Here is a 13,190-nt window from a genome sequence, read left to right on the forward strand (position 1 = left end):
TCCTTTGGAACTTTTGTGAATGTAATGTTTACTGTTTATTTTTTATTGTTTATTTCACTTTTGTTTATTATCTATTTCACTTGCTTTGGCAATGTAAATATATGTTTCCCATGTCAATAAACCCTTTGAATTGAAATGGAATTGATCGTAATAAAAGAAATACCGCTCCTGCGCCTAAGAAAATAGCACTACACCACTGGTTGAACAGTAGGAAACACGTTTCCTGTAAACTCTGATAACTATGCTTTGTGTACTCCGCTACAATGAGTGACGTTTGGAGATACAGTAGCAGGCTGCCAGGACTGCCCATTTTTGTAGGGAAAGTCACGTTACTGTGTCTGAAGCCGTTGGTTTCGAACCGCCTGGCTCTGTATCTCTAGCTATTTCCTTGAGATATCAATTTTGCAATATTTGTAAATGGATAACATGGTTTAGCTTGAACACGAGGATTACAGCGGAAACCATCTATCAAAAGATTTCAGACAAAGTAGGTACTGGATTATGGGGACATTTTGAAAGAGCAGCTAGCTAACTAGCCTAGCTTACTTGCTAGCCAGCTAGTGTTTAGCAGAACATTTCATATAAGACCGAGTCGTATGTTTTGTATTTGTTGTTGAACATAGGATTGAATGCAAAATATTGCCAACACTTTCAAAAGGATTGCCTTTGGTTTTTGTACGTTAGTGTAGCTAGCTAGCTAGCTAACGCTAAGTCGTTTAGCAATGCCTCATGGGCACGGGAGTGTGGCGAGCGAAAAAACCACGTCGCGGTACTCAGGCTAGCTAGCTAACTTACATTAGCTTAGCCTCATTTGCTAACAACCGTGTGGGGGATGGGATTTGTGCTCTCCCCGTTAGCTAGCCAGTTAGCTATGTAAGCTAGCTAGCTAGCGTTATGTCACCAGGCTAAGCTAACGTTAGGTGACAGACCGTAATAGTTTGGCTAGATGAATTAGTTTCTGTTATAATAGCTGAGGTTATACGTTAGACGAAATTTAAATGACGCAGTTAACTGTTATTTAACTTACCGATAGTAAATTGTGCAAAATAATTAACTAGTAATTGACCTCCAATTGGTTAGCTACCAGTGTGCTAATGTTAGCAGTCTTCTGCCACTACCAGTAGGTCCTCATGCTTCGGCAGTGGGGGACTTTTGTTAACTGTGTGTTAAAGAAAAATAAATTGCCATGGTGCCAGGGCCCAACCTCCCATTTTAAGACCATGATAATAATGAGTAGGGATTAGTCCAATCTTTGATATCAAGTAGAAGTGTTCTACTAGGCTACCACGGGAATGACTCCCAACTCATTAGTGACTTGTGTAGTTAAAGGGAAGAGTTCATTAACTACTGTAGTAGGGAACGGCTCAGTCAGCTAGACTAGCTATCTCATTCAAGCGTTGTATTTTCAAATAGAGAAGAGAGAGAAAAATGGCGGTATTAATGATTTGTAGCACCAGAGGAAAAGTCCATCAAATACACAACCAAGTGTTTTTGGTGAGTGTGTGTTGTAGTGGGATGGAGAGTGTGGAACCAACCTCCCACTATAGTCTACACATAAACACTAACGTATGATTTCTTACACTTGCTATCAATTTCTTCAAACTTCTAGCTAGGTGTCAAGAAAACAAAGCCTAAGTTATAGAAACAAAATCATAGCCCTTCCAATAATTGAACTACCATGTTGTAGGCTACATGGGTACATGTTGAAAATTCAACACATATTTTCAAGGTACACTACTATAACACAGTCCTTGTGTACTGTAGTAATAATTTTCCCCAGTCTGCTTCTTGCATTCTCCCACCAGGGCACTGGCTGTTTTTGGCTTCAACACTGCTGACCCTGACCTGTCTTGGTTCCTAGATTGCAGAGTTCCTCCTATGGATGGTGGAGCAATGAGCTTCTGAAAGACACTTGATCACATGGTGAGTAGTCTGGAGCTGACATCATCGTATGTAATAGCCTACATGGGTCCCTTAGATGCAACACACAAGTTGTGCTTTTGTCCAATATAGTATATTAGAAAGCACAGTGGTTATCGCAGGTTCACACTTTGACTTGAGTGCAAAGTGCGTTGTAAGGATGACTTTCTCTATACGTTGGCTCAGACCTGGACTACCAGGATGCAGAGTTAATTTTGGATACCCCATAGGATAAGCGTGTCATTTTACATCAACATAGTCTTTTCTCATCCGCTCTGTGAACTGTAGTGAAGGAGCACGAGAGGAGTCTGCAGGCACAGTCATGCCCCCGACAACATGTCAGGACTCTGGGGTTGAGGCCTGTACTTCAGTGTACGTCAAACAGAGAGACAAAGACCTCACACCAGTGAGTCATATTCACCCTCCATGACCCGACTGACTTGTGGCACGACCTCGAAGCGGCATGGACTGGAAAAAGAAACACCTTCCGTCCCTTGAACGCTGTAAATATTTACGTGGGGGAATAGGAATACATATCAACCAGTTGTAATCTGGCTGGTCGAGCTGTAGCTGACATGATTTCCCACACATTCACTCTCCAGGCCCCGGCTGTGATTTATGGATGGAATGTGCAGTACAAACTGTGCTGTGCTGGGTTAATGCATTCACAGCCTTGGGCCTCGTGCTCAGGGAGAGAGTGCTGTCCTTGGGGCTCGTATTCATAGAACATAGGTTTGTCACAAAACCAGGTACTACAATACATGATTTACCATGTCAGGAAAACACAAATCAGACAACTCTTTGGTCCTACTGTATGTAAAATATTGTGCTATAGCTTGGAAAATAAACATGTGATTCTGGGTGACAACATAAGGCTGTTTGTTTACAATATTAGGACTGCTTTCCTCAGCAAATTTTGTCCGCTTCATGTTTTGTTTACTTGCCACGATACTTCTGAGTTTTGTGATACTGGTATCGTGACATCCCTAGAGAGAGTGCTGTCCTTGGGCCTTGCGTTCAGAGTGCTGTCCTTGGGCCTCGCGTTCAGAGAGGGAGTGCAATACAGTTGAAGCTACGGTATACTATAGCCTACCGAGAGGCTTGTATACAATCTAGGGATGTTAACCGGTTAGCCATCAAAAATACGTGATTGGTTATGCTTATTGGTCTATAGGTTAATTTGCATTATTTAGTATAATTAAACTGTTGGTTGTGTATTTTCATTAGTCATCATGTATCTTATCACACGCACAGCGTACAGAGCCTAGTTTGAGGAGAGGAATATCCTGTCAGACAGAATGAGAGCAGCTCCTCAGAAAGCTGCTACTGGAGTGAAACAGGCTTTTAGAAGCCCTGTCATTGCATAACAAATAACCATTGTAAATGCAATCATGTGCTAACTGTTTTGATGGCCACGATTAAAAAGCTACTCTTATTTTTTATTATAATTAAAGTGTGCCTCCGATTCACCATTTGAGTGCGGTAGGCTATAGTCAACGGTAAGCAGGCTAGGCTATCAGCAGGTCACCCACCACTTTGCAATGTGAGCTATGGTCTGGCTTAACATCACTAATCCTGGCCAGTGGGAGGGTGTTTTTAAGCAGCTACAAGTTAGAATGAAAACCTGCCACTTTCTCATACTTTTCCTCCAACGCCTTTAGAGAAGGTCTGTAATTGGTATGGGACAAGAGAAAAGCAGTGTACTCAGCAAATAACATACAAACCTGTTGTCAGTGTATTGTGTGTTTAAAAAAACTAAAAAAAACTATTTTAGATGATGTATGTAGACACCACATCAGCAAGCTGACCCCTCATACTCAATGTGAACACCTATGGGTGTATGTAGACACCACATCAGCAAGCTGACCCCTCATACTCATTGTGAACACCTATGGGTGTATGTAGACACCACATCAGCAAGCTGACCCCTCATACTCAATGTGAACACCTATGGGTGTATGTAGACACCACGTCAGCAACCTGACCCCTCATACTCAATGTGAACACCTATGGGTGTATGTAGACACCACATCAGCAAGCTGACCCCTCATACTCAATGTGAACACCTATGGGTGTATGTAGACACCACATCAGCAAGCTGACCCCCCATACTCAATGTGAACACCTATGGGTGTCTCCTGCAGCGCGGTTCTACACCCAACATTGTCATGATTCTGTCTGCACCAGGAAGTGCATCGTCATTTGCCAGAGTCGAAGGCGCTCTTGATTTGATTAGCATTGGATCTAATTTCTGGTCTGAGTGTTGACTTTAGTGTGCTGGCATGACAGAGAGCTGGAAGTTTCGATCCAGCCACTCTCCACGTCCCTGTTTATTTCCACAGTCCTGTTTAAACAGTGTGTGGCTTTGCTTGAATAAATACGCGGCAGGGATACAAACTCTGCTGGCTGTTATTCCTGAACCCTCCCCCCCCATTTCCTTTCCCCCAGTGGTTTTGTCCACAAGAATTAGCCTGCCCTCTTTAAGGAGGGCTCGGTAATGATTTCCAGTTGTGGGGATTAATGAATGGAAACTAGTGCCTTGCCTAAGGGCCAGGATGGGGACACTACACAACCCACCAAAGAAGAATTAAACTCCATGATTGTACTGCCAAATGATGATCGCTGTAGCCACAGTGTTATGAAGTTTTCCCAAAGTAGGTCGGGCAAGGTGAGGGATCATAAGTAGGTCGGGCAAGGTGAGGGATCATAAGTAGGTCGGGCAAGGTGAGGGATCATAAGTAGGTCGGGCAAGGTGAGGGATCATAAGTAGGTCGGGCAAGGTGAGGGATCATAAGGCCTTAGGTCATCATCTGTTGGGGAGTTAGTCTTTTTATTTTTTTTGACTTGGGAATTACACTCTGTTTGCAAGGATCTACTATGCATTTACAATCTACACTACGTGTTGAAAGTCAATGTTGCCACTTGCCAAGACTACCAAGTTCAAAAGCATGCCCAGTTCCAACTAAATACTTAGTTACTAATCAGTGTATTGGTAATCCATGGGCAAGCGTTCAAATGTTCAACCCCGACGAAGGCACTGGGTTCATTGACATGTCAGTTCACTGGGTTAATAAGTGTCTGAGTATAATAGGACCATACAGCATTCATATTTCGTCAGGCTAGGTGTTGTAACTGTGTCTGTCTTTTGTTGTTGCTAGGCTCCTATCCTGCGCTGACCCCATGGTTTAACCACCAGGATTAAAAATGAGCATTAGCAGTGATGAGGTCAACTTCCTGGTGTACAGATACCTGCAAGAGTCGGGTAAGACAGACCTACATCTTCTCATATACTTTATGCAGTAGACCGCTCCGGAAATGTAGTGTCTCGTCCTTTTGAACATTTCTATTTGAACTAATTGGGACCATTATCCATTGTCAGATCTGCAATTTATCTAGCTGAAATGCAGGAAAAATGCTTAATATATCTACCACCATAATCCTCAAATGGAATCTTAACTGAGTGCAACACAGCTGGTGAAGCTGGTTGAAATATCATAATGACCAGACGCTGGTTGAAATGACGTCACTGTGACCAGACACTGGTTGAAATGATGTCACTGTGACCAGACGCTGGTTGAAATGATGTCACTGTGACCAGACGCTGGTTGAAATGACGTCACTGTGACCAGACACTGGTTGAAATGATGTCACTGTGACCAGACGCTGGTTGAAATGACGTCACTGTGACCAGACGCTGGTTGAAATGACGTCACTGTGACCAGACACTGGTTGAAATGACGTCACTGTGACCAGACACTGGTTGAAATGATGTCACTGTGACCAGACGCTGGTTGAAATGACGTCACTGTGACATCATTTCAACAAGTTTCGCCCACTGGGTATAAACTCTTCAAGGTGAATGTAACCATAACAACCTAATGACACAGTGGTGTGGCGATTTGAAGGACAGGAGTGTAATAACACTAATTTCCCTCTCTCGATCCCTCCCTGTCTGCCAGGCTTCTCCCACTCGGCTTTCACCTTTGGCATAGAGAGCCACATCAGCCAGTCCAATATCAACGGAGCCCTGGTTCCCCCTGCTGCCCTCATCTCCATCATCCAGAAGGGCCTGCAGTACGTGGAGGCAGAGGTCAGCATCAACGAGGTCAGTACCCTCAATGCTAACTTGCTTATTTACTGACTGTACGCCACATTAACCGCTAACTTTCCTATATATTGACTGTTTATTTTATTTAACCTTTATTTAACTAGGCAAGTCAGTTAAGAACAAATTCTTATGTACAATGACTGCCTAGGAACAGTGGGTTAACTGCCTTGTTCAGGCAAGGCAGAATGACAGATTTTTACCTTGTCAGCTCAGGGATTCGATCTAGCAACCTTTCGGTTACTGGCCTAACGCTCTAACCACTAGGCTACCTGCTGCCGTGTTCAATACCTTCTCTATGTAGCCTTTCATTTCCTAAATGTAAGACGGTTGAAGTTGCCCCAACCATAAATCTAGGATTACATTAGATCTAATCCTAGGGAAGAGCAATCCTATGACATCATCCGCTCTATTGCTCTGCTATAGCTGATGTCATTGGATTGTAATTTTCTAGTGCTCTACTACAGATTTTGACTAAAGTTTCTGGGTAAAGACGCATATCAATTGAAACATTCAAAGGTAAAGAATGAAATTTAAACTTTTGAGTGGAATTCCCCTTTAGCCATTAGGGGATTATAAAACCAACTGGCCCTGAATCACCTGTAGTGATGGGGTGGGAATTAATGAAGTTACAAATTGCAATATTATTTTTGGACTATCTTATCTATAGTTGACTCCAAGTATCGATTTGTAAATGTATTTATTGCTATTATTTTTGCTACTGTAGGTAGTTAGCTAGTGCTAGTCATCTGTGCCTGCGCCAAAACTGCTGTTTTTCTCCGTTTTGTTTTTAAATAGTGAGCCAACATGCTTTCAGCACTTTCTTTGTTTCCCTGACTGATCAAAACTCGTTTTCTACTGCTCTCTCTTGTCCCTCAGCAGCAGACATAGTGAGCAATATGTTTGGAACATCGAATCACAGTGAAAGCGCGCTGGCGAATCAATACATATAGAATCATGAGAATCACAATACATATAGAATCACAATGCATATAGAATCGTGAGAATCACTACATATAGAATCATGAGAATCACAATACATATAGAATCACAATGCATATAGAATCACAATTAGAGGTCGACCGATTATGATTTTTCAACGCCGATACCGATTATTGGAGGACCCAGAAAAAAGCCGATGCTGATTAACCTCTTACATCTAGATGTTCCGCTAGTGGAACACCGCTCCAATATCCAATGATAGGGCGTGGCGCGAATTACAAACACGTCAGAAATCCAAAAACTTCAATTTTTCAAACATATGACTATTTTACACCATTTTAAAGACAAGACTCTCCTTTATCTAACCACACTGTCCGATTTCAAAAGGGCTTTACAACGAAAGCAAAACATTAGATTATGTCAGGAGAGTACCCAGCCAGAAATAATCAGACACCCATTTTTCAAGCTAGCATATAATGTCACAAAAACCAAAACCACAGCTAAATGCAGCACTAACCTTTGATGATCTTCATCAGATTACACTCCTAGTACATTATGTTATACAATACATGCATGTTTTGTTCTATCAAGTTCATATTTATATCAAAAACCAGCTTTTTACATTCTCATGTGACGTTCAGAACTAGCATTCCCACCGAACACTTCCGGTGAATTTAGTAAATTACTCACGATAAACGTTCACAAAAAAACATAATTATTTTAAGAATTATAGATACAGAACTCCTTTATGCAATCGTGTCCGATTTTTAAAATAGCTTTTCGGTGAAAGCACATTTTGCAATATTCTGAGTAGATAGCCCGGCCATCACAGGCTAGGTATTTTGACACCCACCAAGTTTGGTACACACCAAACTCAGATTTACTATAAGAAAAATTGGATTACCTTTGCTGTTCTTCGTCAGAATGCACTCCCAGGACTTCTACTTCAACAAAAAATTTTGGTTTGGTTCCGAATAATCCATAGTTATATCCAAATAGCGGCGTTTTGTTCGTGCGTTCAAGACACTATCCGAAGGGTAACAAAGGGTGAGGCGCCGGCGCGTATCGTGACAAAAAAATTCAAAATATTCCATTACCGTACTTCGAAGCATGTCAAACGCTGTTTAAAATCAATTTTTATGCGATTTTTCTCATAAAATAGCGATAATATTCCGACTGGGAGATTTCATTCAAAGACTGAAAATGTAAAATGGACTCTTCACGTGCACGCGTGTGCCCGTCTCATTGTTCTCAGATCGACCACTATCCAAATGCGCTTCTGTTTTTCAGCCAGGGACTGCAGAGTCATCATTCAACGTTCTGGCGCCTTCTGAGAGCCTATGGGAGCCTTAGAAAGTGTCACGTTACAGCAGAGATCCTCTGTTTTCAATAAAGAGGCTAAAAAGGCCAAGAAATGGTCAGAGAGGGCACTTCCTGTTTGGAATCTTCTCAGGTTTTGGCCTGCCATATGAGTTCTGTTATACTCAGACACCATTCAAACAGTTTTAGAAACTTTAGGGTGTTTTCTATCCAAATCAAACAATTATATGCATATTCTAGTTTCTGGGCAGGAGTAATAAACAGATTAAATCGGGTACGTTTTTTTATCCGGCCGTGAAAATACTGCCCCCTATCCATAATAGGTTAACCGGCCGATGTATTATTATTATTAGTATTATTTTTTTATTATATATATTTTTTTAGTATTATTATTATTATATAAAAAAAATATTATAATTTTTTTCTATTTTTATTTGTAATAATGACAATTACAACAATACTGAATGAACACTTATTTTAACTTAATATAATACATCAATAAAATCAATTTAGCCTCAAATAAATAATGAAACATGTTCAATTTGGTTTAAATAATGCAAAAACAAAGTGTTGGAGAAGAAAGTAAAAGTGCAATATGTGCCATGTAAAAAAGCTAACATTTAAGTTCCTTGCTCAGAACATGAGAACATATGAAAGCTGGTGGTTCCTTTTAACATGAGTCTTCAATAGTTTTAGGTTGTAGTTATTATAGGAATTATAGGACTACTTCTCTCTATACGATTTGTATTTCATATACCTTTGACTATTGGATGTTCTTATAGGCACTTTAGTATTGCCAGTGTAACAGTATAGCTTCCGTCCCTCTCCTCGCTCCTACCTGGGCTCGAACCAGGAACACATCGACAACAGCCACCCTCGAAGCAGCGTTACCCATGTAGAGCAAGGGGAAAAACTACTCCCAAGTCTCAGAGCGAGTGACGTTTGAAACGCTATTAGCGCCCACCCGGCTAACTAGCTAGCCATTTCACATCAGTTACACCAGCCTAATCTTGGGAGTTGACAGGCTTGAAGTCATAAACAGCGCAATGCATTGCGAAGGGCTGCTGGCAAACGCACGAAAGTGCTGTTTGAATGAACGCTTACGAGCCTGCTGCTGCCTACCACCGCTCAGTCAGACTGCTCTATCAAATCATAGACTTAATTATAACATAATAACACACAGAAATACGAGCCTTAGGTCATTAATATGGTCGAATCCGGAAACTATCATCTCGAAAACAAAACGTTTTTCCTGTCAGTGAAATACGGAACTGTTCTGTATTTTATCTAACGGGTGGCATCCCTAAGCCTAAATATTCCTGTTACATTGCACAACCTTCAATGTTATGTCATAATTACGTAAAATTCTGGCAAATTAATTCATAACGATCCAGGCAGCCCAAACTGTTGCATATACCCTGACTCTGCGTGCAATGAATGCAAAACGACAATGTTACCTGGTTAATATTGCTTGGTAACCTGGATTTCTTTTAGCTGAATATGCAGGTTTAAAAATATATAATTCTGTGTATTGATTTTAAGAAAGGCATTGATGTTTATGGTTAGGTACAGTCGTGCAACGATTGTGCTTTTTTCGCAAATGCGCTTTTGTTAAATCATCCCCCGTTTGGCGAAGTTGGCTGTCTTTGTTAGGAAGAAATAGTCTTCAAAGTTCGCAACGAGCCAGGCGGCCCAAACTGCTGCATATACCCTGACTCTGTTTGCAAGAGAAGTGACACATTTTCCCTGGTTAAAAGAAATTCATGTTAGCAGGTAATATTAACTAAATATGCAGGTTTAAAAATATATACTTGTGTATTGATTTTAAGAAAGGCATTCATGTTTATGGTTGGAGCAACGTGTACCTAAGCGATTATATGCAACGCAGGACAGGCTAGATAAACTAGTAATATCATCAACCATGTGTAGTTAACTAGTGATTATGATTGATTGATTGTTTTTTTTATAAGATAAGTTTAATGCTAGCTAGCAACTTACCTTGGCTTCTTACTGCATTTGTGTAACAGGCAGGCTCCTCGTGGAGTGCAATGTAAAGCAGGTGGTTAGAGCGTTGGACTAGTTAACCGTAAGGTTGCAAGATTGACTCCCCGAGCTGACAAGGTAAAGATCTGTCGTTCTACCCCTGAACAAGGCAGTTAACCCACCGTTCCTAGGCCGTCGTTGAAAATAAGAATGTGTTCTTAACTTCTATGGGCTAGCGTCCCACCCGCGGTACACACTATCAACAGCCAGTGAAATAGCATGGCGCGAAATACAGCAAAAATCTCAATTTAATTTTCTCAAACAATCAACTATTTTACACCATTTTAAAGATAAACTTCTTGTTAATCTAACCACATTGTCCGATTTCAAAAAGGCTTTACGGCGAAAGCATAAGGTTAGATTATGTTAGGACATAAACTTCACAAGAAAAACCACACTTGCATCACAAAAATACAGCTAAAATATTCACTAACCTTTGATGATCTTCATCAGGTGGCACTCATAGGACTTCATGTTACACAATACATGTATGTTTTGCTCGATAAAGTTCATATTTATATCCAAAAACTCCATTTTACATTGGCGTGTGCTGTTCAGAAAATGTATTCCCACCAAAACTTCCGGTGAGTGAGCACATCAATTTACAAAAATACTCATCATAAACGTTGAAAAAATTTACAACAGTTATTGAAAGAATTATAGATATACTTCTCCTTCTCCTTACTCACAGACACCATTCAAACAGTTTTAGAAACTTTAGAGTGTTTTCTACCCAAATCTACTAATTATATGCATATTCTTGTTTCTGGGCAAGAGTAGTAACCAGTTTAAATGGGGTAAAAAAAAAAAATATCCGGCCGTGAAAATACTGCCCCCTAGCCCCAACAGGTTAACAAACTATAGTTTTGGCAAGTCTGTTAGGACATCTACTTTGTGCATGACACAAGTAATTTTTCCAACAATTGTTTATAGAGAGATTATTTCACTTATAATTCACTGAATCGCAATTCCAGTGGGTTGACTGTGCCTTTGAACAGCTTGGAAAATTCCAGTACTGATGTCATGGCTTTAGAAGCTTCTGATAGGCTAATTGACATCATTTGAGTCAATTGGAGGTGTACATGTGGATGTATTTCAAACTCAGTGCCTCTTTCCTTAACATGGGAAAATCAAAAGAAATCAGCCAAGACCTCAGGAAAAAAAATTGTAGACCTCAAGTCTGGTTCATCCTTGGGAGCAATTTCCAAACCCCTGAAGGTTCCACGTTCATCTGTACAAACAATAGTACGCAAGTATAAACACCATGGGACCACGCAGCTGTCGTACCGCTCAGGAAGGAGACGCTTTCTGTCTCCTAGAGATGAACGTACTTTGGTGTGAAAAGTGCAAATCAATCCCAGAACAACAGCAAAGGACCTTGTGAAGATGCTGGAGGAAACGGGTACAAAAGTATCTATATCCACAGTAAAACGAGTCCTATATCGACATAACCTGAAAGGCCGCTAAGCAAGGAAGAAGGCACTGCTCAAAAACCGCCATAAAAAAGCCAGACTACGGTTTGCAACTGCACATGGGGACAAAGATCGTACTTTTTGGAGAAATGTTCTCTGGTCTGATGAAACAAAAATAGAATTGTTTGGCCGTAATGACCATCGTTATGTTTGTGGGGGTGCTTTGCTGCAGGAGGGACTGGTGCACTTAACAAAATAGATGGCATCATGAGGGAGGAAAATTATGTGGATATATTGAAGCAACATCTGAAGACATCAATCAGGAAGTTAAAGCTTGGTCGCAAATGCGTCTTCCAAATGGACAATGACCCCAAGCATACTTACAAAGTTTTGGCAAAATGGCTTAAGGACAACAAAGTCCAGGAATGGGCCAAAATTCACCCAACTTATTGTGGGAAGCTTGTGGAAGGCTACCTGCAACATTTGACCCAAGTTAAACAATTTAAAGGCAATGCTACCAAATACTAATTGAGTGCATATAAACTTCTGACCCACTGGGAATGTGATGAAAGAAATAAAAGCTGAAATAAATCATTCTCTCTACTATTATTCTGACATTTCACATTCTTAAAATAAATTGGTGATCCTAACTGACCTTAGACAGGGAATTTTTACTAGGATTAAATGTCAGGAATTGTGAAAAACTGAATTTTATTGCATTTGGCTAAGGTGTATGTAAACTTCCGACTTCAACTGAATAGAATCGCAATACATATGGAATCGCAATACATATGGAATCGCAATACATATGGAATCGCAATACATATGGAATCGCAATACATATAGAATCGCAATACATATGGAAACGTAAGAATCGCAATACTTATAGAATCAGCAGCTAAGTATGGTGATGATATCGTGAGGTCCCTGGCAGTTCCCAGCCCCACCCATCAGTAGTAGTACCTGAAACTGTGTAAGAACCCAAACTTCTGTCTTGTTGCCACCCAGGATGGCACTCTTTTTGACGGGCGGCCCATCGAGTCGCTGTCCCTGATCGACGCGGTTATGCCCGACGTGGTGCAGACGCGGCAGCAGGCCTACAGGGAAAAGCTGGCCCAGCAGCAGCAGGTGGGCAGCACCAGCGGCACCCAGGGCCTCCAGCCTGGTGGTGCCAAGAATGGAGAGGGAGGCACCGCTGCCAACGGCGAGGAGAACGGCGCCCATGGCTTAACCAGTGAGCATAACCTTTTATTGCACATCTTTTATTATTTTTGTTACATTTTCCATGTTTCCTTTCATGATCATGATGCCATAACAGTACAACTGATTTACAATACATAGGCCTCACACCTCTTGAGTTTAAAGCACAATGTACGGTGGAGACTGTCATCCATACTAACACTAGCGTAGGTTTAGCTGCTATTCGACAAGCTAGCAATATCTCCCTC

The 13,190-nt window shown here is 41.1% G+C and overlaps 1 protein-coding gene across 6 annotated transcripts in view; it reads left to right on the plus strand.

Annotated features, from left to right (window-relative positions):
• The first annotated feature begins 202 nt into the window (after positions 1-202).
• Positions 203-13,190, plus strand: part of LOC106598815 (F-box-like/WD repeat-containing protein TBL1XR1) — a 36,681-nt gene continuing 23,693 nt past the window's right edge. Inside the window, exons 1-6 of one of the 6 annotated variants that reach the window (XM_014189824.2) lie at positions 203-487; positions 1,862-1,923; positions 2,209-2,326; positions 5,079-5,182; positions 5,880-6,025; positions 12,751-12,976. In XM_014189824.2, coding sequence (XP_014045299.1) covers positions 5,125-5,182; positions 5,880-6,025; positions 12,751-12,976 — 430 coding nt within the window. In that variant the 5' untranslated portion in view covers positions 203-487; positions 1,862-1,923; positions 2,209-2,326; positions 5,079-5,124. Of the gene's footprint in view, positions 488-1,780; positions 1,924-2,208; positions 2,327-5,078; positions 5,183-5,879; positions 6,026-12,750; positions 12,977-13,190 lie in introns of all 6 variants that reach the window. The other 5 variants (XM_045714504.1, XM_014189822.2, XM_014189821.2 and 2 more) reach the window with 5 other exon arrangements.

This window comes from Salmo salar, chromosome ssa03, assembly GCF_905237065.1.
Source record: "Salmo salar chromosome ssa03, Ssal_v3.1, whole genome shotgun sequence".
In the NCBI taxonomy this organism is placed as follows: Eukaryota; Metazoa; Chordata; class Actinopteri; order Salmoniformes; family Salmonidae; genus Salmo; species Salmo salar.